At 52.4% G+C, this 26,735-nt stretch overlaps 1 protein-coding gene across 1 annotated transcript; it reads left to right on the top strand.

Annotated features, from left to right (window-relative positions):
* The first annotated feature begins 1,253 nt into the window (after positions 1 to 1,253).
* Positions 1,254 to 26,735, top strand: LOC144728538 (sodium/potassium-transporting ATPase subunit alpha-1-like). The gene is made up of 23 exons (XM_078608043.1): positions 1,254 to 1,422; positions 8,092 to 8,193; positions 8,935 to 8,994; positions 10,350 to 10,553; positions 11,572 to 11,685; positions 13,356 to 13,490; positions 13,972 to 14,089; positions 14,332 to 14,600; positions 15,310 to 15,508; positions 15,667 to 15,776; positions 16,443 to 16,577; positions 16,704 to 16,896; positions 17,553 to 17,728; positions 17,834 to 17,970; positions 18,256 to 18,406; positions 18,548 to 18,716; positions 18,938 to 19,092; positions 19,241 to 19,364; positions 19,926 to 20,071; positions 20,261 to 20,391; positions 20,652 to 20,753; positions 21,760 to 21,851; positions 22,633 to 26,735. Exons 1-23 carry the CDS (start codon positions 1,411 to 1,413, stop codon positions 22,659 to 22,661), a joined length of 3,063 nt encoding a protein of 1,020 aa, XP_078464169.1. The 5' UTR covers positions 1,254 to 1,410; the 3' UTR covers positions 22,662 to 26,735.

The raw sequence follows: 26,735 nt of genomic DNA, 5'->3' as shown, positions 1-26,735 counted from the left end.
ATCTACAGGGAAGTGTCTCCCTTGGCACTTTGCCGATGCTGCAGGCGTTCGCAACAGATTTAATACAGTGTAATATACAAGATGCAACACCCTGTCATCTTTTTACTCAATAATCGATCCGAGCCCGAGCAGCTGGTTATTTATTTTCATACTGGAATAATTCATTGATGTGAGACAGCAGGAGGTATGGGTGGCTACATCCAGGGAATGGCAGGCATTGGACTGAATGAATGCATTTCACCCTTGACCCCGTCGACTCGATCGAAATCAATGCCCCGAGATGGTGAGGGTCTTGGAGCAGTTAAACCCATTAGAGAGATTTAGTCGCCACCACACATTCACTGATACGCACATTGCATTTGCTCGCCGCTTCTACCGATCTGAGCAGCAAGCTGCCTATATGAAACCCTTTTACCGCATGTGCTGATTTACCAATCATATGGCGTTTTACGGTATACGTATATTAATGCATAACACATTTGACGCAGTTATAACATCGACAGCGCACCTTATAAACCGGTACGAGTGATAGGTTTGAATAATGTGCGTGTGCACATATTTGATCAAAATTCAAATTCAAAGCACACTCCGAGGGCAAAACTGGAGAAATATGCAAACACACACACAAACATACATACAAAGGAGCACACATTACGTGTTCATGAAAATACAAGTGTGGAATTCTGCTCAAACGTCCCCAGGTCTCCCTTGAAACATATGAAATTGTATTCTGATAGATTTTTACCTGGCATTTTAATTAAACTTCTTTACTTTGGAGGAAATATAATAGATTGCTCCACAGTGGCAATTTATCATCGCAATGTTGTTTAATCGATATTATTGTTAAATGTGCCATAACCCATTGATACTGTGACTATATGCAACGCTATGGGGTTATGTGTGTTGGGCGCACATGGCAGTGCAGCAAAACATCATTCGTTGTACTGAACTTATATGCTGGTCAATAGGCCGAGGGATAGATGTACTATCCCTCGGCCTATTCACCAACGCACTCTGTTACCAGTGTGGAGAATTATGGCCAAAATCACCCTCCTGACCCACGACGACGTGGGATCCAGGCTCTCATCCAGCAGTGGATTGACGAAGGTCTGCACAAATGCATACGACCTTCAAGGAAATATGTGAATGTCACGGAGCAGAACGAGTGGTACTGGGCCATTGGTCAGGCTTGTGAGAGAGGCGTGACCCAGCGCGCCGTGCCAGGTGAGAGCAAGCAGGTGAAGAGGGGGAGGCGCAGCTTCAGTGGCCACAGGGCATGCGAACAGAGTGCCAAGTCGGAGAGTGCGGGCTGAGAGCAGGAGGACAGAGGACCCGCTTGGACGCCTTGTCCACTCAACCTGCCTTCCCGTCCACCCGTCTCTCTGCTTGGGCATCGTCCTCGGCTTGACCATGGGGCGTGGGGTGAGTGCTGATGCCACTGCTTGTTGCCTGTCTTGTGAATAACGACTTTATTTAACAGGCAGCAATGTGGCTATAACCGACTTAAACCGGTCCTGGTGGTGATGGTGAAGCACCCGAGTTCCTGTGTGGAATAAATAAATAAAAGTTTCTTGTGTGGTACTGAGTCGGGGGACAGTGGTGCACAACATAAATAACAGACACCTAACACGTGTTCATGAAGCTGTACTCAAACAAGAAAACAAGCAGGCAACGTTTCGGGCAGTGACCCTTTCTCAGTCTCTCTGCTCTGCAGAAACACAATTCGCCTGAATTGTATCCTATTGTTAAAACACGTTGTTTGTCTCTTTAGAGGCAAGTGTTATTTACGACTGCGTTGAGTGTTGTGTTCCAAAACGAGGTGATCTGTTAATAAAAGAGCTTGATAGCCCATCGGATTCCTCCAGTCTAAATACAGATTTTAATTTTGTACTCAAAACTGTGATCGACACGGGTAAATACTTTACATAGCTCCCGCCCATATAATCTGGAATGAGGAAAGACACGTGCGGTTTTGGACTTCTTTTCAAACAACAGATGTGTGCTTGATTTGATTTCGTTTGATTGCGCTACAGAACGCTGTCTTGCGTGTCACCTGTGCCTACACACAAGGGAGCGGTGGCGCAGTGGTTAGCGCGCCGCGCGACAAAACCGAAGACCCGAGTTCGATTTCCTCTCACGGCCAACACCGGTGACGATTATCCAAACCGGTCCTGGGCCACCCCTAGGTCGACTCGGCCTCAAACGAGCACCTGGTGCGGTGTGTAGTAAACATCGCCACTCGAGAGACAAAGGCAGCCGGGCGTGGTGTTGGCCACCCACCCCCTCGTGTGCCGTGCCGGCCTTCATAGGTGCTCGCTGACAGCACTTGCCCCTACAGTCTGTTGAGGCTACATGGGGCATCTTTTCGTCACGACACGCAACGAGGCGCACGCGTCACTCAATCCCCGTTATCGAAGCGAGAGACACGTGCTCGTATTGTCCAATCGTCGTCGTGCAGGTGCTCGAGCACGTCACACGTTGTGGATTGTTTAATATCGTTGAAGGAATCCCGAAGAGATTGTAAGCGGCATTACTGCTATAATTGACAACATCCATAATGATTTATGCTTCTTTCTTTCTTATCAACAAGACACATCACAAAAGGGGCAGCTGGTGGAACCCTGACTTTTCTTGAAGAAGAAAAAACCAGTCGTGCAGGTTTTAAATGAAACCCAAATTCCCTTTCATGCCATCAGCTCCCCCCCCCATCCTCTCCAATTCTTTCTCGTTCAAACATTTTTTTAAAAAACGAGGCCGGGGGGGGGCGGTGAGAGTGGGGGGTGTGGGCACAGCCAGGCCGTGAAAGTGGCCGGGCGGTGTCTTCTCCTTCTCGCCAATGGTTCCCAGGCGGGTTATTGTTAAGATTACAGATGCACAGTGACCCATTAATTGGCAATGCTGTCATTAATTATTCTTGTCACACTGCACATTATATCGTAGTACTGTACTGGCAAACACTATTTAACATGTGCATTAACTCCTCTGAACTACTGCACTATAATTATATTGTCTTTCCAACTACCGCATTGGCTGCTGACTTTAATACGTTTCTTAATTGTTTCGTTTGGAGGAAGCACTGTGCATTTAGAGGGAGCCGTTGTCAGCATAATCACTCGTGTTTGCATTGAAGGGAGAAAAACGCAGACGCAAACATGCCACGACATTTGATCAACATCTGTTCGTCAAGAATTAGCAACGATGGTGGTGCCGGGACTCACCATGACACCACCCACAGAGACTGCTTCTGCCATGAGCTGGGTTATTCAAAGCCCTTCAAACCCACACAAACACCCGGTTATACGCGGAGCTATAATCCTACCATCAACAACACAAAACTTCCCATACACTCTTTACTGGTATTGGTCAAACATCCCAATGCTGGAAGACTACTTGCTAGATTATCTCAATTGGGATTGAATATGCATGTTGAACTTCTTTCACGTGGCCAACCGTGTTAATCGGAGGTGTGGGGGGAGGACAACACACAACAAATAAACAATATAGCAATATCGCTCTCCCTGTACTGCGAAAACTTTGGGGGAAACTTCAAGATAAATAATCTTGAGACACAATGGGGCTTCACTCGAATTCTGAGCCTGGATAGTGCTTGGATTGGGCGACTCGCTACTGTGCACAAGAAAGGTGTATCATACCTACCGCCACGTCGCCTTCAACCCGCACTCATCATCGAATCGGAGGTGAATTTTGCTTGAACACCCCTCGCGGCCCACAGGGCACCTAGAGGCTCGCATCCAGCCGTGGACTGACAGAACGGGCCGTACGTCGACTGCACAAGGGTACACGGGTGGCAGATCTACGAAATGTTGTGGAGTGGCAGTGCCCTGTCTGCACGAAGCAGTATTCTTTTAATTATAGATTTGAAGCTTTCGTGACTGCAAGGATTCATACTCTTAGGTTTTTTCGGTAAAGTCACGTAGGTAAAAATTTTAAATTAAAAATTACTAAAAGTAATAATATAAATAAAATAACCTAAGAGTATAGTATTCTTTTAATCATCACTGTACCATTAAAATCAAACGATTCTTCTTTACATTCTAGACATCAAGGTTGCTGTCTTTTAATCGGCACTCGGTCTATTACCACGACTGTGCATGACACAGCGATAGAGTTCAGCATGGTACCACCATCACCATCACATCTCGGGATACATCAACACAGTATCTGCCACCCAAACCACAGCCACTAATCCCACATAGGCCGGGACAGGTGGAAACCGCACCGCACAAATCCGAGAAATGCAGCGATCAACGTGTTCTTCATTGGTAGGCACAATTGGCCACTGTGTGCCTTTAATGTCCTGCTGGAGGAATGTCCGTGTGACTGCATACTTGCTGGCAGGGCTCCTGTAACCTGTAGAACTCGTTACCTGGAGATGTCTATCTCGATGCACAGCCCAGCGCTTCGAGCCAGCATTCTGTTTCCTTGGGGGCCCTGACTGCTGTGGACATGAGCGTTGCGTGCAGCTTACATATTCGCTTGGGTTTATTCACACTCGGACGCTACCACATCGGTGTCATAGTTCGCATGGTGGACTTGCAATCCAGCCAGCAGTATAAATGTGTTCACCAGCATTTAGTCGATCGAGATGTCGCTCATGGTGGGGTAAAATGTGGATGCTCCCACCTCTCCCAAGATGTCTAGCCTAGAGAGGGGTTTCTAGAGGTCCCTCTTCAGCCAGCAGTGGCGTGAGAGAGACATTGCAGGGCTGCGCTTTTACATTGGGCTTAAAACTTGTGTGGTACGATAGCTTTTGGAAGAAAAAAAACCGAGCCAGCCAAGCCAAAAGAACATCCTCACTGAGTGTTACACCATCGTGTTTATCTCTGCGAATCACCAACTCGTCGCTTGACTTTTCCTCGGAATTGCTAACTGATAATCAACCCCCTGATGGGATTACCAAGAGCGCCCAACCCTGTCATCCCCCTTTAATTAAACGGACGCAGGGTGGCTACCTATCACTCGGCAACAGGCACACGTATGTGTTCAGAATATAGAGGGCGATCCATTTATAGATACCCCCAACACAAATAACTAATATAATATCGAGAAATATATATTTTTTTGTTATTTTGTTACTTGTTCTTTGTCTCACCAATAGCACATTTCCACAAAGCAATGTGCTAATAACTTTTTATAATTTTACTTTTAATATAAATCGGTTTATTATTTAGTGGTAATACGTCGTGATTATTGAAGGGGTTTGTTACTTTAAGTGAAACTATTCATATGCTAATTTAAAGCTGGTCATCAGAAAATATAAAAAATAATGAATTCCAATCAGGCCCTACATTGTAAATAAGTGCAACATCCATTCTCGTTAACTCTTATCTCTCTGGCTTATGTGCTATGAAGGAGAGCCATTGCCTGAAACGTCATCGCACGTATATATTTCGTTATTTCCAGGTCACAATGTTCTTGATGGATGAGTTGAGTTATTTTATTTTAAAGCCTCTGCACGTTTCCCACCAAGCTCGATGTGCTTATTAAATCTCTCCACTATCTTGTCGAAGACAGAGAGCCATCACTTTCACAACCTTTAATTAGCTGTTCACAATAGAATACGAAGGTGATTCGAAACCAGTGGGGTAACTATAAACGGATCGTCCTGCACGTGTACACTGTTTGTCCGCGGGTGCAACGGTGCAGTGGTTTGTGCCCGGCACCATGAACCCGGTGACCCGAGTCAGATTTCTGCTGGCCATGACTAGCATCAGTGGCGAGTAGGGTTGCCACCTTCACCACTGTGGACAAAACCCGGACAGATTCCTCAGTCAGCACGAAGTCTATTATCAAAACCGTGCAGTCTCCTGTCATAAAGTTCAATGGAATATTGCCACCATCACCACCACCAGACCTTGGGACAAATGAATTCTTGCCACCCGAACCCAAACACCGATTCCCGGACTGTACCGGGTCAGACTGTACTGGGTCAGACTGTACCGGGTCAGACTTGGGCAGGTGGCGACCCTCGCCGCGAGTGATATCTGAATAAGTCTTGCCCCCCCCCCACCCATTTCTTCAACCTGCACTGACCAGTGTGGTGAAGTATGGCCAAACAACCGCCACAACCAACACATTATCAGGCCTTCAGCCAAGCAGTGGCTTGACAAATCAAACGGCTGTAAGTTATACAGATTATTACGGTATTATATTACAGCTATTTCTTTGCTGGCGTGGCTACGTACGGTGCGAGAGACATTCAACATACATACGTACACTATGTCGACTCTGCGTAGAGAAGCTAGAAAGCTGTGTGGGGGTCACGTATCATTCATTTGCAGAGTTTCCATCTGCGCCTCGATTGGAAGGAAATCGACGAAGGCGGCCCTGAGTCAAGGGCACTCAAAAACACGTGGCCAGCGTCACAACGCCGTGACACGAAGGCCCCAAAACATAAAATCTGAGACGTGGATCTGTACATGCGCCACATTGATACGGTACAATTACACTTAAAAATCTGTCCGAGAAGCAGTAATTTTGCTCTTTGCATACCCGGAATGTGATGTGTACCGGTCGAATGAAGGCAACGCTTGCGGAGATGGCAAAGCCAGGATCTTGCGTAGGGAAAATATAAAAATAACACAAATCCTATTTTAATTCTTGGCAGTGGTTCACGCGATGCGATATGGGCCCAGCAACCTGAGTTGGAGTTCCGGCCACAGCCGACGATACCGACGGCGAGTGACATCTGAACTGGTCCAGGCGCCCGCCCCTCACCCTTCAGCAATGTGCACCGAACAGCGCGACAACAAATAAATAAATATGTAGACAACATCCCTCTTCCCCATATCTACTGATTAGATAGCGTCATAACGACTTTCTCCGGTGATGCTGTATCGACAGGCGTGCGCACGCGTAAATAACAACAGAAACTCAATGAATTCATGGGCTTTGAAAAAGGGCCATTGCACCAAACGTTCCCTATGATTAAAACAAAATAATTTCAAGGCCACAGTGTTGTGGACGAACCCGTTGAGGCTACTATTATCACTGTGCGTGATAAACTATGGGCAAACAGCCCACATGACTGATCCAGCGTGGCGAGACCGTGAGCAGGGCACTCGGTAGCCGTGTGCGGATCTCCCAGAGACAGCGGCGGAGTAAGCTCCGACCATCAGCACAGGGGGTGCGGCAATGGGTCAGGTGGGGCCCCAATATTTGATTCGTTTCTCATGGTGGCTGTCAAGGGGCCCCCCAACTCGTAGTTTTGGCCACTGGGTTGGGGGGCATGGCACCTCCAACTCTGCCCCTGCTCTAGTTACGCGACTGCGTAAGAGACCTCCACTAAACTTAGTGGATAGTCACCGACACCACGCGATACTCTTTGTACAGAGCCGAAGCTGTGGTGTGCATTGTCATCATGAAGGCCCCCCCAATACGGTGGAGGTTGGCCCCATAGAGACCTGATACCTGTACCCCCCTCCCCTCTCTGATGGCGTGGCAGGGTGAAGCCGGGTGGATAGCCTGTAGGATCCGCGATAAGGAACCAGTTTGGAGCTGATTTTGCCCTCCATTCCTCCTGCCAGCCGGTGTCTGCTGAGTAGTCATAGTGCGGCTGTTTGTACTGTGGTGCGTGTCGCGATGACGATGACGGAAGGCGTGCGGCGCGTGGATGTTAGAGATCTTCGAGTAGCGGCAGACGCGGGTTGGCGTTGACCTTCTCCAGTAGCTGGCGAGTTGCAACTTCTCGTTGGATGTGAGCGGCAGCAATGTTGCTCGGGACTGGAAGCCTTGGTAGAGGGGTCGGTCGAAGAGTTCCCGAGATGATGCGCACCAATAATTACAAAGGGACGTAATTACTGGAATCAATTAGACACGTTGTGAAAGCGTAGGCTTTTGCGACCAATATTATCCAGTTCATTCTACTGGCTAGCTTTTCAATGTACACACATTCCTCACACACCTGCCAAATTGTTCAAGGTGCAAAGCAGCAAACATTTTTGAGTGCTCTTGATTGCTCTATGTTTGTGTAAATGTGTGGCAATTTGAAAAACGTCTTGCCAGCTGTTGTCCACCGACTGTTTGCGCGCCCACCTCTGAGTCTGTGCGTCTGCGTGGGGGCGCGCTCAGCGTGGAGAGGATGAACCGCCCAACAAGGTCGAGGAGAAGCCCAATATGTTCTGCTGGAAGCGAAAGAGCAACATGGAAGAGCTGAAGAAAGAGGTGTCCTTGGTAAGCAGATCTTGTCGTGACTTAACACGTCGGCTTTCAATCTCACGACGATGGCCAATCGCTCGTCCGATACAGATTCATGATACTCTATTTGTAAAACACATTATGTGTTTGTGACGTGTTTAACATTTGGATCGATGTATTGATTAGGGTTTTCACGGCTCGATGAATGAGAAATGTTCGTTAAAGCGGTGGAGAGGGCTGCTACTTGCTCCTTCGTGACGTTTCGCCGCCCCCGTTGGAGGATACTTCCTGTAGATGCCTCCAGCATGGGAGGAGGTGAAACGGCGCAAAGGAGAAGACAGTAGCGCTCCCCACGGCTATCTTGAAAGAGGAGCTTTCAAGACCATTTCTCATTTGGATCAATACTTGTAAGGGTTGCTGCCACAGTGGTGTAATGTTTTGCACGCTGCACTTGCAATCCGGAGGGCATTGTATCGCCAACATCCCATTAATGTAATGTTAGGCCAACGACGGCATGTGGTTGGAACCGTTGAGTCAACGTTCGGTCAACGTTTGTGAAAAGTTGGGGCAACGTCGGTACAACGATACACGTTTACAGGGATAGGCATTCACTTGACTAAACTTGACCCAGGGCGGAGGCAAATTGTTGGGACTCGGGAGGGACGGCAGTGTCGAATTTTGCAGTCCGGTGGGCCTGCCGGAAGAGTAGGCAGGCGACGCGCGATGAGGTCTGTGCATGTGCGCTGAGGTGGTGGTGGTGTTCGCTCTCGCTTGAAGGACGATCACAAGCTGTCGATGGACGAGTTGCACCACAAGTACGGGACCAATCTGCTTCGGGTGAGTACTGCGGCACGACCCGCATCGTCAACATCGTCTTCGTGCATCGTTTTTACCGTGACTCCCACGTTGTACACCTCCAGGCACTGGCGTAGAGGCGGGGGTATTTGCGATTTATGTTTTTGTCGTCGTCCGATCGCAGACCAAACAAATACGACGTTGAAACACGACGCGGAGTAGACACCGTACTGGGTTCCAGTTGGTGGCCACGCTGGTGGCCTGTAACCCGGCACTGTGGTGGTGGCGGCAGGCGGCAGCGAGGGTTGGTGGATCACCGCGCAAATGTTGCGAAACTCCCTTTCGTGTGGGCGTCGAAAAGCTACCGTACATTGGCTCGATAGGAGGTGGTATGGCAAATGCGGACTAATAACATTCGTCCTAATCTGTACAGGGATGGAGCGTTGTCTCCTCGCTCACACGCATAGGTTTTCTCCAGGTGCTTCGGTTTCCTCCCACACATATAACCACTCACTGATTGGCTGGAAACATCTCGATCTACGCACCTCCGTGTGTTTGTTGATACGCGCTGTCGTGTGGTGCAGTTTGCATAAATTACGCTACTTTATAAACTCTCATCATTACTATACACAACAAACTGGATGAAACAAAATTGAAATTCTGAACTGCGCTTGGGATTACTCCCCTCCATGCCCACTTCATCTGAGTTATGCATACGCTATCTCCAAACGACGTCGTTAATTTAGCCTTTAAGTCGATGGGTTGTGCATGTTTTCCTATCAGGAGCTCAAGGTGGTGTGGTAATCACACCACGGTGAATACAAACGACAGCAAATGTAAATTTCTATCACCCAGGAGTCTCTAAAGTTTGTTTTCCCCAGTAATAGTCAAAACATCTTTACGGCCCTGCCATATGTAATAAACCAAACTATTTTTTATTTGACCAGATAAGGCCCACTGAGCTATAAAGCTATTTTTCAGAAGCAACCTTGCACAAATCATAGTCTAATGATGTGGCTTATCACCTGGAAATGTATTTCAGCCAAATACTCTAAACACATGTTGATTCTAAATTTGGATGGAAAAACCGGAGGACTCGGAGAAACATCCACGGGACCGCGGGGAGAACATGCAAACTACAAATATACAGCATCAGTTGGGATGGCACCCACGACCTCCCATATACCAGGCGAGGTAGTTAACATCCTCCCACTGCGGCGCCAAGCCTGATGGGGGCCTCTACAGGGCAGTGACCTTTGCAGGTCAAGGGTGAAAGGATTAACCGTCGCCCCCCTCCCCCACATCTGCAAAAGCTGTCGTGTCACTGCCGTGCTCCGTGCTCACCGCATGTATTGAGCATTGGTGCACATGCTCGTGTCCCCTCGCCCGTCCATCAGGGCCTGACGAACGTGCGAGCCGCGGAGATCTTCGCTCGAGATGGCCCCAACGCCCTGACCCCTCCCCCGACCACCCCAGAGTGGGTCAAGTTCTGCAAGCAGCTGTTTGGGGGCTTCTCGCTGCTGCTGTGGGTGGGAGCCATCCTGTGCTTCCTGGCCTACGGCATCCAGGCCGTCACTGAAGACGAGCCCTCCAACGACAACGTGAGCGTAGAGCAGAGACGGTTCGTCCATTCGGTCCATTAAATTGCTCATGCAGCTGCTGATGTAGGAGCCTCCACTAGAATTCCTCTAGAGGGTGTCTTGCCCTCCTCTGCCATGGTTAGCCAGACTCTGAAGAGGACTCAACTACTTTATTGTGGTTGATTACTCGGGCCCTTTTAAAATGGCAGCCGTCCCCACAGTCCAGCCTCCTGAAAGCGGGAAATCCCGTATAAGCCACGCCCATCGTGATGCAAATGATGCCGATTTCATCACCAAAACCCCACCCAGCACCTCCCGTCCAGCGGCATATGTGGGTACAGAGGTGAAACTTGTTTTTATTCTACCCCCCAGCTGTTTTCGTGCTCATCCGATGAGTAATAAAACCGATTGGTAAAATAAGGGACGACCCGGCTACACACAGGTTCGATCATTTTCACCTGGCGTGCCTAGGAATGAACACACAACAAGCCGTGCACACTCTGGTATAGCCAACGGCAATACCAGAGTGTGCACCTGATGCACGCGTGGAGAATAAAAGACTCTCTTACTGTGCGGGACTGCGGCTACGAACCCCAAACCATGGACTATGTAACTTTGCACTGCCCCAAATACAAATTTGAAGGTGGTTGGGTGAAATGGTGGGTGGGTGAAATGGTGGGTGAGTGGGTGTGAGAGGAGTGGTAGTGTACTGGTTAGTGCACTGCACTTCGAACTCGGTGACACGAGTTCGATTCCCGCTCACAGCCAACACCGGTGACGAATATTTAAACAGGTCTTGGACCTCCCCTATGGTGTGGTGTGTAAACATCACCATTGGAGATACAAAGGTCACCGAGTGTGGTGCTAGGCATACCAACTCCCCGTGTGTCATGTTGGCCTTTATAGGTGCTCGCTAACAGCACTTTCCCCCAAAGCCTGGGACCTTTGTCTTTGTATAGGTGGGTGCTTACCAACAGCACTTGCCCACCAGTCGACATAGGCTACATGGGGGATCTTTGTCTTTGTTGTCCATGTGCAGTTGTACCTGGGGGTGGTGCTCTCGGCCGTGGTGATCATCACCGCCTGCTTCTCCTACTACCAGGAGAGCAAGAGCTCCCGCATCATGGACTCCTTCAAGAACATGGTCCCACAGGTCCTGAGCAGATACATACACCACACACACAAGTACAACAGCTCTCGTTCGCTACTCAAGTGATGGTGATGTCACAGTGGCGCTTGTGCCAGGCTACGTGCACTTTGAGGCCGTCACGTGAAGTGTGCACGGCTCGTTGCTGGCAGGAGGCCATGGGACAGACCCAAGGTGTTGAATGGGGTTGACTGACTGAGATGTGCTGGTCGATGCATCACGAATGCTCCCCGCTGTGTCATCACACAATGCCGTGTCACCACAAAGACTCCGGTTTTTAGGGCAAGTGCTGTTAGCGATTAGCACCTATGAAGGCTGGAATGACACACGAGGGGGTGGGTGGCCAGCACCATGTCCAGCAGCATTTGTCTCCATAAGTGTCGATGTTTACACACCGCACCAGGCAATCATTTGAGGCTAAGTCGACCTTGCGGAGGCCCAGGACCGGTTCAGATAATTGTAACCAATGTTGGCCATGAGCGGGAATCGAACTCGGGTCGCCGGCTCGTAGCACAGCGCGCTACCCGCTGTGCCTCCACTCCCCACGTACAGACACACACAGACATAGACACACACACAGACATAGACACACATATACACAGACACACACACAGACATAGACACACACACACACACAGACATAGACACACACACAGACATAGACACACATACACACAGACATAGACACATATACACACAGACATGCACAAACGCACCTCTAACAATAGACTACAATAAGATTGATATTGCACCTCCAGGGGCTGTACAAAACATTGGGATATGAGCATCACAGGCAAACAAAGAGATATATATATATTTGTAGTTACTCGTATATATATATATATTGTAGTTACTCGTATATATATATATATATTGTAGTTACTCGTATATATATATATTTTTTTTTATAGAAGAGACAATCAATCATCGGCAGAGGAAATTCTCAAGTGTGGACTTGAACAGGTGCAGGGGTGACTGGGGAAGGAAGGGATTCCTAGGTGATGTAGAGCAGAGAATGAGCCCTCTCGCAATGAACGGAGGTCGACTGGGGACGTTCAGCAGCAGGCGTTGGTTGCCGGAGCAGCGGCGCGTGTGGGCGGGTAGCGCCCCACTTAGATACGCGCAGCTCTACCTGACATCTGCGTAGACTCTCGGAGTGACGGTTCAACATGCCGCACGACAGAAGCTTTCTGTTTCTGGCAGGCGGTTTGCTGTGCCGATATGCCACTTCACGAGGACTGGCTGTCTTTTACAAACAACGCGGTAATGCCACGCCTGGCCAGACGCCGGCTCATTCGCCTAAGCTCCACGGGGACTGCTTCGCCGTTCTTAATCACGAGGCCTGGCTGCTCACAGCCGTGGACAGATGTAAGGTGTAGCCGCTTGCCGAGTGGCAAAGGGAAACTCGCTTCATCCCAGAACTGGGGTCTTGCCCTGCTGATGAGCAAGGCGAAACCGCCGCACACGAGCCGATTTCATCGCTCCACCCCCACAGTGGACATCTTCACCCCGTTGGCTGCAATGCCACCGTTAGTCTCAACCACTGACCGCCATCCTTGCTAGCGACGTTGTCCTGGCCAAGCCCACTTTGTTACCTCGGCGTGCTCAGGGTCGCACCACACGGCAGCAGGATCCCTTCGTCCCTGCGAATCAGTGTGCAATTGCCCTGTGCGCAGCAAGCGCTGGTGATCCGCGAGGGCGAGAAGGTGCAGCTCAATGTGGAGCAGGTGGTGCTGGGAGACCTGGTGGAGATCAAGAGCGGAGACCGCATCCCCGCCGACCTGCGCGTTGTGTCGTCCCACAGCTGCAAGGTACGCTGGGTAAAGGACAGAGGTCAAGCGTCTCGCCTCCATTAGTGATGCCTCGTGACCCGTAGAGAGGTGTGCAGAGTCACACAGAGGTACATTAAAGACAAGCCGCCACAGTAGTGCGACTGTGTATGTATGTTGAACTTCTTTCGCACCGTACGTAGCCAACCGCACAGCAAACCCACTGTGGTCTGCACTCCTTCAGAAGAGGAGGAGAAACAGCGAAACTACTCAAACTCTCTATCTGTTGAAGCCCTATCGCCGTGGGCAGCAGCAGACCCCCACATCGGCATTCAGCTCCTGAACACACTGCTGCTGCTGCCGTCGCCGTGCGCAAGGATAGATTGGGGCATGGTGGGATGGCGATCGTTGACGTCGCTCTGCTGTCTGAGTTGGGATCACACGCACGTGCCTCATAGGGTACACGGCGCCTCGCCGCGGCGCGTCTCACGCGGTGGTCGCCGTGCCCGCGTGACGCCCCCAGGTCGACAACTCCTCGCTGACTGGCGTGTCGGAGCCTCAGAGTCGCTCGCCCAACTTCACGCACGACAACCCGCTGGAGACTCGCAACATCGCCTTCTTCTCCACGGACTGCGTCGAGGGTGGGTGTCGTGATCGAGCGGGCGTCTGTGCACCTTTGCTCACGGGTGCTTTGGAGTCCGTAAAGTGGATTTCGATGGAAACCAATCTCATTGGGTTTGCTTCTCGGAAAGGCAGATTAGGGATTAAATATATAAGCAAGCAAAAGAAAATATGTTTAAATCGCCTCTCCTGGAGCCGACTTCTCGGCTGTCCGAGGGATTTAGGAGATTCCGGTGACTGAGCGCGAGCTGCTGTGCTGCAGGCACTGCTCGTGGGATCGTCATCAACACCGGTGACCGCACGGTCATGGGCCGTATCGCCACGCTGGCCTCCGGGCTCGAGGGCGGCCGCACTCCCATCAACATCGAGATCGAGCACTTCATGCACATCATCATGGGCGTGGCTGTCTTCCTCGGCGTCTCCTTCTTCATCCTGTCGCTCATCCTCGGATACAGCTGGCTGGAGGCCGTCATCTTCCTCATCGGCATCATCGTGGCCAACGTGCCCGAGGGTCTGCTGGCCACCGTCACCGTGAGTGTCGTTGCACGACCGCACCGCGGGGGGCCATGCCGAGCCAGCCCGGCCATGGCTCAAGAGGTGCCAGAGGTTGTTTTTTTCCCACTGCAGAACCCGAGCCGTGCCGCTGATGTCAAGAGCGCGATGAACGCGTGTGTGACGTCAGAATCGCATATTCAAGCATCCTGACTGATGCGACATATGTCAAAAATTATAGACCGTGCTTTTGGCTCTGTTTGGCTCTGAGACAGATTCAGATGTCTTGAAGCTCTGGCTCAGCTCAGCAAATGGCCAGGAAAAAAATAACACCTGTACCACAAATGGAAATGTTGTGTCAGAGACGCCACGTTGTAAGCACTTGTGTTTAGTCACCAGAGTGAAATTCACAGCAGCAGGAGAGGGGAAATTGTCTAATCGCATGCACGTGTTTGTGTGTGCGCACGTTGTATGTGTGTGAACGTGGGGAGGGGGAGTGTATTGGTTAGCATGCTGTGCTACGAGACCTGGCGACCCGAGTTCGAGTCTCACCCACGGATAATAACAGTGTCGAATATTTGAACCGGTTCATGGCCTTCCCTAGACAAAGGCGGACGGGCATGGTGCTGGCCATTCACCCGCTCATGTGCCGTGCCGGCCTTCACTAGTTGTTCACTCACAGCACTTGCCCCAACAGTGTGTTAGAGACTATATGGGGGATCTTTGTCCATTGCTTGTGCGCTCGCAGGTCTGCCTGACGCTGACGGCCAAGCGCATGGCCAAGAAGAACTGCCTGGTGAAGAACCTGGAGGCCGTGGAGACGCTGGGCTCCACCTCCACCATCTGCTCCGACAAGACGGGCACCCTCACGCAGAACCGCATGACGGTGGCACACATGTGGTTCGACAACCAGATCCACGAGGCGGACACCACGGAGGACCAGTCTGGTGAGAGAGCGTGCGGACGTAGGGCGCCGTCGCTGTCAGGCGTGACGGGCGGGAGGGTGCTCCTTCTTCGGGAGGCCACTCTGCCTGCAGTGGCGTGAGCGTGAGCGAGCAATTGCAGGGTTGCACCTGTACCACCCGCGATGTTTCCTCCACGACAGGAACGGCGTTCGACAGGAGCTCCCCGACGTGGAGCGCCCTGGCGCGCGTGGCGGCGCTGTGCAACCGCGCCGTCTTCCAGGCGGGCCAGGAGAGCAGGGCCGTGCTCAAGGTGGGTGACCGCCCCTCTGCTCACCGCTTCGCTTCACTACCCCTCCCCGCTCTTTCCCTCTCTCTCTCTCAGCTCAAAAATGTGTCAGAAGGGTGGGGTTTTTGTTTTTGGCCATTGATGCCTTGATACTCCTTTTCCACTGGCAAATCCGAGCTATGCCAGAGCCGTGCCGTGCCAGGCCGTCACGGCTTAGGAGGTGCCAGGTTGTTTACCACTGACATCGCGTGACGATGACGACCGCTACCCACCAGAAACCAAAGCACGACCGACTTTTAGGGGGCACAAGAATAACTCGCGTGAACGGGAGACGCACGTTGTTAGAGACAGCAGTGCACGATGGAAGATCACAACACGATCATTGCCTTTATATGCAAGAAAAACAATGTAACTAAACAATGAATAATTATTGACGTTTAGATACGTTTCATATTGTACAACACTCGATCTTTCTTGTCCAAACAAGCGGCCGAAATAAACACGCTGTTGGGAAAACCTATTATCAACTTGGTTCTCTTGAGAGGAAAACAAATTTGCGGCTTCTGAAACGTTTAGCTGTGTGGGCTGCTGGGCCTACTCAATGGCTCTGAGAGAGAAAGTCGGTCAGGCGTGAGTGCTGGGCGTGTGTGCATGTGTGGGCGCACGTGCGTGTGTGTGCGTGCATCGCAGCGCAACGTGGTTGGCGACGCGTCCGAGTCGGCGCTGCTGCGGTGCGTGGAGCTGTGCGTAGGAAACGTGCGGGACATGCGCAGCAGGAACCAGAAGGTGGCCGAGATTCCCTTCGACTCGACCATCAAGTACCAGGTACCTGCACATGCAGAGACACAGGTGCCCCCGTACAGCCTTTAATAGGCCGTTCGCTCACAGCACTTGCCCCAATAGCCTGTTTAAAGCTATTCCGGGGGTCTTTTGTCTCTGCGTGCGTGCCAGCTGTCCATCCACGAGTCGGATGAACCAAACGACCCGCGCTACCTGCTGGTCATGAAGGGCGCCCCGGAGCGCATCCTCGACCGTTGCTCCTCCATCATCATCGAGGGTCGGGAGGAATCTCTGGACGAGGAGCTGGAGGAGGCCTTCCAGAACGCCTACCTCGAGCTGGGCGGGCTGGGCGAGCGCGTGCTGGGTGAGTGGTCGCCGACCGCCGCGTGGGCAGCGACGCGACCCAGTGGCGGTGGCGGCGGCGTGTTTGCTCACCACGGGTTTGGTTCTGGCGGCCGCCCAGATAAATACTGCGGTGTTGATGGCGGTGGTGTGTGAATCGTCGAAAGAACATTGGCGTCGTGTGCCGGAAACACGGTCCAGATTCGATATATTTAACCGCAAATCACTCAATTGGAATCTACGGAGAAATTGTCGCCACCCCCTCCCCCCTGCTGTGAAGATGTGGGCAGGACCCTCCTGAAAAAGAGTCATGAGACTCAGTGAGGCTCTCCTGGGTGAACAAGCAGAATATTAACTCTAGAAGCCCTTCCTCTGGATGAAATCCTGTGACCCTCACCTGACCCTGTGGCCAATCACCACTAATCTGATGCTCGCCACTCTTCCGAGTCTCCTCCCTCCCTTTGCCACTGTGAAGCAAGCTGCGCAGAATTTTTGGTTAATTTGGCCGCAACAGTATTCACCAGGGCGGCCGCCGGGCTCGAACCACGAAATCTCCTATGAGCGGCTCATGCGCGTGCTCCCAGGCGCTCGCTGGAGGCTGCCGCTGGGCCGCGCCCTCCGCGGCTTGACTGAGTTGGCTGACGGCCGACCGTGGGTAACGCTCATTGTGCCTCGCAGGGCTGTGCCAACTCCGCCTCCCGGTCGACCAGTTCCCCAGGGGGTACGCTTTCGACACGGAGAACATCAACTTCCCCATGGAGGACATGTGCCTGGTTGGCCTCATGTCCATGATCGATCCTCCTCGTGCCACCGTGCCCGACGCCGTGGGCAAGTGTCGCTCGGCTGGAATCAAGGTGAGATTCCAATTGGCGCGCGGTTTTATTCACAGTGCACGATGATCTTCTTAAATTTTCTGCCCAACGGCTGATTATGGTGATGATGCTTTGTGTGGATTCCAGGTCATTATGGCAACAGGAGACCATCCCATCACCGCCAAGGCCATCGCCAAGAGCGTTGGCATCATCTCTGAGGGCAACGAGACGGTAGAGGACATTGCAGCGCGACTCAACATCCCCGTAAACCAGGTGGACCCAAGGTGAGGATAACATCTCTCCCATCGCTATCGTCTCACATCCACCAAAATCATCTCCACCATGACCATCATCTCACGTCCGCCAGCATCACCCTCGCATCCACCTTCATCGTCCCCACCGACATCTTTACGTTACAAATATGGGCAATTGACGGGGTCACTCGCATGCATTCCGGCCAGCACTCTCTCACCGGCCAACGCGCGGGGCACTCGCTAGACCGTGGTCCCCACGTGGCCTCCTCGGCCTTCTGATGCTGCGCTCTGCAAACATCCTCCCGTGCTGCTCAGAGACGCGAAGGCGTGCGTGGTGCACGGCTCGGACCTCAAGAACATGACGGAGACTCAGCTGGACGACATCCTGAAGAACCACACGGAGATCGTGTTCGCTCGCACCTCCCCCCAGCAGAAGCTCATCATCGTGGAGGGCTGCCAGAGACAGGTGCTCACACGTGCACACAGACGCCATGCTGCACCAAGTAAAACCAGAGCCTCTGGCACCAACAGCTGGGCATAGCGGCCGATTCTGGGATTTGTTAACACGCGTGTGTGTGTGTGCGTGTCTCTCCGTGTTTGCCTACAGGGTGCAATTGTGGCTGTGACGGGAGATGGTGTGAACGACTCCCTGGCGCTCAAGAAGGCTGACATCGGCATCGCCATGGGTATCGCGGGCTCTGATGTGTCCAAGCAGGCGGCCGACATGATCCTGCTCGATGACAACTTTGCCTCCATCGTCACCGGCGTGGAAGAGGGTGAGTGACCCTCGAGTTTCATCGTCATCAGAATCATCTTTGGTGTCATCACTACCACCATTGCCTCCTTTGCCACTGGTGGTACCGGCTGTCATGCTGTGTCGAGTTGTCGGATGTTGGTGGCTCTCCAGCGATCGTCTCCGGGTGGAGAGATGCAGTTCCTGCGCATTGCGAGTGCACAGCGGGGCCAATGCCAGCGCTGACCGTTGTTCGTGTTTCAGGACGACTGATCTTCGACAACCTCAAGAAGTCGATCGCCTACACGCTGACGAGTAACATCCCCGAGATCACGCCCTTCCTCTTCTTCATCCTGTGCAACATCCCCCTCCCGCTGGGCACCGTCACAATCCTGTGCATCGACCTGGGCACCGACATGGTGAGCAGTGGCCCCCGCGGCGCCAGCGCGCACGGCAGCGCATCTCGACGCCGGCGGTGGCATCTTGGCATCTCCGGAGCTGCGCGGACGTTGACGCCCGACCCCGGAGCCCGACCCTAACCGCGACGCGTTTGACGTGGTGATGCAGGTGCCCGCCATCTCCCTGGCGTACGAGGCGGCGGAGAGCGACATCATGAAGCGGCAGCCGAGGAACGTGCGCGTCGACAAACTGGTGAACGAGCGGCTAATCAGCATCGCCTACGGGCAGATCGGTACGCGGGCACATGACCCTAGCTTCTGCGCCTCGCGACGCACGCACGCACGCACGGTCACCGCTACCAGTGGCCACCGCAGCTCCACGATACAGAGGGAGCAGCGATGCAGGGACTCGCCATCGTCCGATTAGCACAGTTGGCTACGTACGGTGCAACAAAAATTCAACCCACAGAAGTACATCGTCAGCCGTGGTCTTCGCATCACCTCCACGTCGTTTTACATGGCAGTTACATTTATCGGTATGCTGCGGTGATGCCTTGGTTACCACACTAGACTTGCAACCCAAGATGTTGCTGGTTCGATATACTGGCAGCTGAAACATCGATCACTTTTCTTAATTCCCCTCCGACCTCTGTCCACTCAGTCGTATAAATGGGAACACCACAATCAGCTGGCTGCATGTGGTGGGGTAAACCGGTGTGCAAGATTAGGCAAAATATCCTCTGGAGGGGCTCTCTAGAGCTCCATCACTTGGGGCCTTCCGCCAGCGGTGGCGTGAGTGACCAATTGCAGGATTGCACTTTGCGGTCTGCTGTGTGCACGTTTGTTGGTCCCAGGCATGATCCAGGCCCTGGGAGGATTCTTCACCTACTTTGTGATCATGGCCGAGAATGGGTTCCTGCCGTCCAAACTCATGGGGCTCCGCATCGAATGGAACACGAGGTCACAGAACGAGCTGGAGGACAGCTACGGCCAGGAGTGGGTGAGAGTCCGCGCGCCACTCGAGCCTCTCCAAGGATGTGTATGCGCAAGGGCAGACGTGCGGTAGACTGTGCTCGCATGTGTGTGTGTGTGCGTGCTTGTGTCTGCTCGCTAACAAAACTTTCCCCAACAGTCTATTAGCGCTATATGGGGGATATTTGTCCATATTGCACATGCCCGCGTGTTCCAGACATACGAGCAGCGCAAGATCGTGGAGTACACCTGCCACACCTCGTTCTTCGTGAGCATCGTCGTGGTGCAGTGGGCCGATCTCATCATCTGCAAGACGAGACGCAACTCCGTGTTCCAGCAGGGCATGAAGTGAGTGCCGCCTCGGCTCTCGCGCGGATGCTCGTAAACGCGGCGCTCCTTCGTGCGACCGCACCACTGTCATCGCGATTGGTCGATTAACGAAGTCGCGCGGCCTGTCCGGCGTCAAGCGGAGTTGGAGTCGGGCGGCGGGGCCCTCGCGCGACGTCCGCTCCGCGGCCCCCATGGACCGGCCCTGCCGCCCCTCTCGGCCCGGCGGGCACGGCCGTGAGGGAGGCTCCCTGCTGACGGCTGCTCTGTCACCCTCCCAGGAACAAGGTGCTGATATTTGGGCTGTTTGAGGAGACCGCCCTGGCCGCCTTCCTCTCCTACTGCCCGGGCATGGACGTGGCCCTGCGCATGTACCCGCTCAAGTGAGGGCCAACCCACCCACTCGCTCGCTCACTCGTCTGTTCATAAGCCAGCGTTGTACCTTTCATGGTCATTACCATCATCGTCAACCGTGACCAATCCGCTGCTCGATGACTTTCTCACCAAACCGTCTCCATCCACCTCGCACCATTCCTCTACACAAGCCGATTTTCATCGTTCCATCTCTTCGCAGCGACGTTCCATTCCTTAGCCACCACTCCGTCGATATCCTCGACCATCAGCCATCGTCCCCGCCAGCGAGGGCCTGCAAGTGACGCACGGCTTCTGTCTTGCTCGCTGGTGTCCCACTCGTCGGCCCGTACCACCCGAGTCTGTCCAGTAGGTGGTAGGGCGCGGATTCAGAGGCCAAGGCGTTGGGATGGCGCTTATGAGAATCCTGGGTTCGAAGCCAAGAAGCTGCCTTGTGACTTAACGGAGTTTCTCCGGTGTAGCGCTGAATCACATGGTGTTCGCTAGGGCACGCAATGGCTGCGCACAAAAACGCATCACGCTGCAGCAATTAGTTATATACTTAGTTTAGCAAAATGTCAGTTCCCACGACTCGAGTCATAACATGAACATTGCTCGCACGTGGCAAGGCAGGTGGACAAGTGCTGTCCTCGACTGTGTGGGCCAGAGGTAACCTGAAGGGACTTCAGAGGTAGCTCTGTGATATCCGCTTCTGTGAGCCATTCTCGAACACAGAGGGTTGCGCCGAGTGGATACTTTGCCATGCGACACAACGCCTCTCGCACAATCGGGACACGATGAGGGAACTTTGTTACCAAAAAGCAGCTGAGCAAGAAGGGTGATGAGAACAGAAACAAAGTGCTTTGAGTTTCATTGAGTTTTTGAGCCAGGCAACCGGAGAACACGCACTTAGATAAACCCCACGACACTTGCGTCTGCCCTGTGACCTGCCAGCGTGCTTTTGGGTCGCAAGCTGCACCTATCCTGGCACAGCAGTGAGAGGTGGTGGTTGTTGTGGGTGTTGTTGTGCGCACGCAGGTTGAGCTGGTGGTTCTGCGCCTTCCCCTACAGCATCCTCATCTTCGTGTACGACGAAGTGCGCAAGCTCATCATCCGGCGCAACCCCGGCGGTGAGCGTTCCCGCCGCAGCTGGCGCGACCCAGCCTTGTGGGCACATCGTGACCAAATCAACTAATTCGTATTAAAAGGAATTTAAAAAAAAATGTTGCTGGCACATTGCATTGTGGGAAAGTTGGAGCAATGCAGAAATGCACTGTCCATGCACGTTGGTCAAGGTGAGGCATGTAGGTGTCGGAGTACAGCTGATTTAAAAAACGATCTAAATAAAATTAATTTTGATCAGACTGGACCTCTAGCTAGATCAACCTAGCCCGTGGTGCCCGGGCGGGGTGCTGGCCACGAGTCACGATCACCAGCCACTTTGCCTTATTAGGTCTTCCTCACCAAAGAGCACTTGCTGAACACGGGGGACCTTTGATCTGTGCGGGATGGGGCTGTGTGTATGAGCGTTACATGTTTAGGTCTTTGATGGAAAGATGAGTTGTCGTATCTGATGATATTGATTGTGTGTGCGTACATGCGTGTGCGGCGGTTAGCGCAATGCGCTACGAACCCGGCAACCCGAGGTCGATTGCCACTCACAAGCCAACATCGGTGATAATAATATGAAGTGGGCATGGGCCTCCCCTAGGTCGACTCATCCTTAAATACGAGTAACTGGTGCGGTGTTTAGACATCCGCATTAGAAAGACAGAGGAGGAGGACGGCCACGGTACTGACCACCCGCCCCCTCGTGCGCCGTGCTGGCCTTAATAGGTGCTCGCTAACAGCACTTTTCCCAACAGTCTGCTAAATGTGATATGGGGGATATTTGTCTTTGTGTGTGTGCAGGCTGGGTAGAGAAGGAAACCTACTACTAGGAGCCGCTCTTCTTCTGTTGGCTACAATTGTCAATTGCCCAGCTGTTCGCGTCGTAATAAACGCGGATTAATCGCAGCAGAACACCTTTAGACGTTTAACCACTTAAACCGCTGTTTGTGGAATTCAAACGAAATATTGCGGACATGAAATCAATTTATTTAACGAGCTTCGAGGAATTATTTACTCAACCGGAATTCCAGTTTTTCATCTGCCGATTGGCACAGCCCTCATCTTCACGAGGCATCGCGGCGGAGCGGAAGCAGAACGCCGTGGATGGCACCCTGCGCTCGTGCGGGGGGCGAGGCAGGAGCTGCACGCGACACCAACCCCCCTTCCCCACCCACCCGCCTCGTCACAACGCCACTCTCGGCGGCGGCCCAGCTCTCAAGAGCGCAGGAGGTGGAACTGCGCCAGCGCCTATGGGACAAAGGAAGCCTCGGTGCTGGGTCACTGAGAGGGGGTGGGGAAGGATGAGGCTTGCTGCCCCCCCCCCTCCCCATTTGATTTATTGTACTCGGGTCCAATGGCGGTCCCACGACACTCTGACCACCGTCTCAGAGATTTTCAGTGAGGCTTTCACCGTTGTGGGGTTTGTTTTACTTTTAAGTTGCAATCGCACTGGGGCGGTGACGCACTGGGGCTTGTTGCAGAGGGTCACCGCTTCGAGCTCGGTGGCTGCCCTGGTTAATACTGCGGGTGTATTCACGACAAAAGCCCCGCGCCGTTTATTTCGCAGTTGATGATGCCGTGACGTTATTCGACAAGAATTCGGCCACGTATTCCGGTGACATTGTCCATATTTGATCAACTACTCGCAAATTACTTATTGGAAAAATACACATCGCAACATCGCCCCTCTACTTGTAGACTCGTGCCCATTGGCAGGCAGGCACTGCACACACCTGGCGCCACGCAAGAGAAGCTGGGGGTCCCACAGGCCACACCGCCGCAGGGCAACAGGACAGTTGAGATGCGACGTGATGCAAGGCGCTCTGAGTTGCAGAGGCATCTCGGCAAGCGCCGCTCTCGATGTAAATCCTCACGGCGTCGCTTCAACGCCGGAGCGGAGATGGCGACGAGGAGCCGTGAGAGCGAGCGGGACTTTGAACGCTCGAGGAGGTCAAGAGGTCACAGGAGCGTGAGCTCCACGCTGGTGGGGGGGGGGGCTGGAGGGGCATCTCGATGGGTCTCAGGTGGCAGTTGATTTTGCGAATGAACGAGTGGCGAATATATTCATCGACGAAGCTTTTTTAATGTTTTAATTTTAGTCAACGATTTAGGAAATCATGGAGCGTGACTATGGCTACGGCGACTACCTACTACCACGGCGCGGTGTTGACGAGACGAAAATAATGAGTAGAGAGTCGTGTGAATGGAGGGCCAGGCGAATATAATGTAGCAATGTTGTTAGAGACGCTGGGGTGAGGGGGTGTATCACGCTCCCCTCACACCCGCGTGTAATCACTGAGAGTGTTTGCCTAAATGCGTCACTGTTTTAATCAGCCAACGAGTTACGACTCCAGGAGATTCACAGTCTCAGACGCGACTACAACTCGACGGGCTCGCGAGAGAACGCAGGAGTATGCCGGTGGTGGGGGGGTGTGTGTGCTCGGGTACTACGGGCAGAGAGAGGTATCTCTCAGGAGTTAGGGGGGCGGGGGTCTCAGGCAACGGTTGCAGCTGATTGGGAGCGGAACACAGGGGGGGCCCGATGCGTCCACCTAACGAGCTCGGGCACGCACCTCGTTCTGGCGCGACCTTTGACTCACGAAGCCCCGCGCAGACACTCGGGACGTGTGAGCTCGGGCCGAGGGAAGGGCTCCCTTGGGGTCGAGTGTGCGATGTTCCCATGCGCTCGGCGGACACTTCAACCACGCGTTCACCATTAAGAAAGGAGGCACGGGCAGCAGATAGAGAGAGTGTGTGTGTCTGTCTTTGTGTGTTAGCCGGGTGACTAAAATGCAGCAAGTTGGCACAGTATGGGGGCACAGATGGCGCATCAGCCAGTCATCTCAGTCAGTCAATCCATGGCACCTGGACCTGTCCCGAGACCTCTGTGTCAGCGAGGATTCGACACTTCACGTGGCCTCGGAGTGCCCCTGGCCTGGCACAAGTGCCGTGATGACGTCCCTGCCACTTAGTGGCGAATCTCGGCTTTTGTTGTGCCTGCAGCTGCTGCATCGCTACTGCTGTCTGAGTGCATGTGGCTTGGGACAGGAACGCCTCGTAGCCGTGGCGAGCGGGTGGCCGTGGCTAGCGGGTGGCCGTGGCTAGCGGGGCTGAGCCGCCTCGAATCTATCCACTGGCCCTAGCGCCCGAGCCCAGCTGCCACGGACAACCTCTCGAGCCGGACTCGTCCGAGGGGGCGCCAGGTCGCCGCCACCCGCGAACTACGTGGCAGACAGACGCAATAGGTGGACGCCAGCGGGCCATTGGGTCGCGAATCCACCATCTCTGCTCGTGGCAAACTTGCCCTCTCTCATTATTATTGGACATCGGTTTGATAAAATTTCGTTTTCAATCATTTCAATTTGTTCAAAATGTATTTCTGCCACTCCCTAAAATGTATCTTAGCCCCTCCACCACCCGCAAATAATATTTCACCTGCCGCATGCGCTTGCGGGGCAGGGCTCCCCTGTCCAGCCGTCACCGAGCCGGGCACTGGGAGATTGCTGAAGCATCCACGTCACGTGAAACCCTTTCCCCGGGCACACACCGAGCCGCGCGAGCGTGTGGCCTTGGTGGCACTGGCGATTAAATGCTGAACCGGGGCAACATTGTGATACGCTGGCCTCACAAAACATCTGAATCTGGCTTGTGGCCAGGCAGGGCCTTGGGGGGGGGGGGGGGTTAATCATTTCCGTCACGTGACAGCGAAGCGGCTCTAGCTCTGCAGTGAAATAGCAACTTTCCACCTCCAGAGCCGTGCCGAGATGGCTGCGCATGGCCCCTGCACGGCTCGGTTGTACAGTGGAAAATCGATGTGTGTGCTTGAAAACTAACTTAGGGTGTTCGGAGTGGTGGGACTGTGTGGTCGTTTGACTTTAGGTTATGCTTTTGGTGCATGGGCGTGTTTTTGTTAAACGTATGCCCATCAATTGTATTGAAACAGTAGGTGAAATATTAGACGTCTGTTTTAAGATCAGATGAAATCCACGACACACAGGGTGACGTCTCTGTGATCGACCTCGGCGTGAGAATAAAAACATTCCCAATAAAACATTTCGTGCTCACGGGGAGAGCGTTGGCAGGTAGTAGTGCATTATAGATGAGAACATAGATAGTATACTGTAGTTGGTGTTTCAGAAAGCAACACATTTCAAGAGTAATAAGGAACCTAAGTTGTTGGTGGTGGGTCTGCACAAGTAGTAGATGTGTGCCGTATCTTTATCTGGACATCTGTGAACGTCTGGACATGTGTGAACAAGAGCTTCATAGCTCATCGGATTCCTCCAGAATAAATAAATAAATACTGTATTCTGATTCTGATGTCGCCTTGCAAGGGCTTAGCCTAGGCCTAAGCTAGGCCTCAGGCCAACACTTTCATGTATCTTAAAACACTTAAGAACTATACAGCTCCTTCAGGTGAGCATGTTAAATCATACTCTTGGGTTTTTTCGGTAAAGTCGCGTAGGTAAAACATTTAATAAAAATAAAAAAAATAATAGAAATAATAATATAAGTAAAAGAAAACATTCTTTAATTTATATTATTATTTATTTACCCACGTGACTTTACCGAAAAAACCTAAGAGTATGAATCCTTGCAGTCACGAAAGCTTCAAATCGAGAATCACGTTAAATCAAACAACACAATACAGGAGACCCTTGAATTGTCACGGGGGAAAGTCAAAACCGCAATATTCAATACTTAAACCTTAGCTAAATAATGAGGTTAGACACACGGCCACCAAACAAACAAAGACTTCACAATTTGGAATAAGTACTGTGATGTATATGCCAAATAAACTACATTGAAATAAATATGGGACACTCCTTCACACAAAACACTTTCCTAGACAATAAATAGGAGTACAATAAATGCCGTGTACTTACCGGTGATGATGATCCAAA

The sequence above is a fragment of the Lampetra planeri genome, chromosome 29 (genome assembly GCF_965212315.1).
Source record: "Lampetra planeri chromosome 29, kcLamPlan1.2.h2, whole genome shotgun sequence".
Lineage (NCBI taxonomy): Eukaryota > Metazoa > Chordata > Hyperoartia > Petromyzontiformes > Petromyzontidae > Lampetra > Lampetra planeri.
The sequence above is the reverse complement of the archived record's forward strand: the minus strand, read 5'-3'. Positions and strand labels throughout refer to the sequence as shown.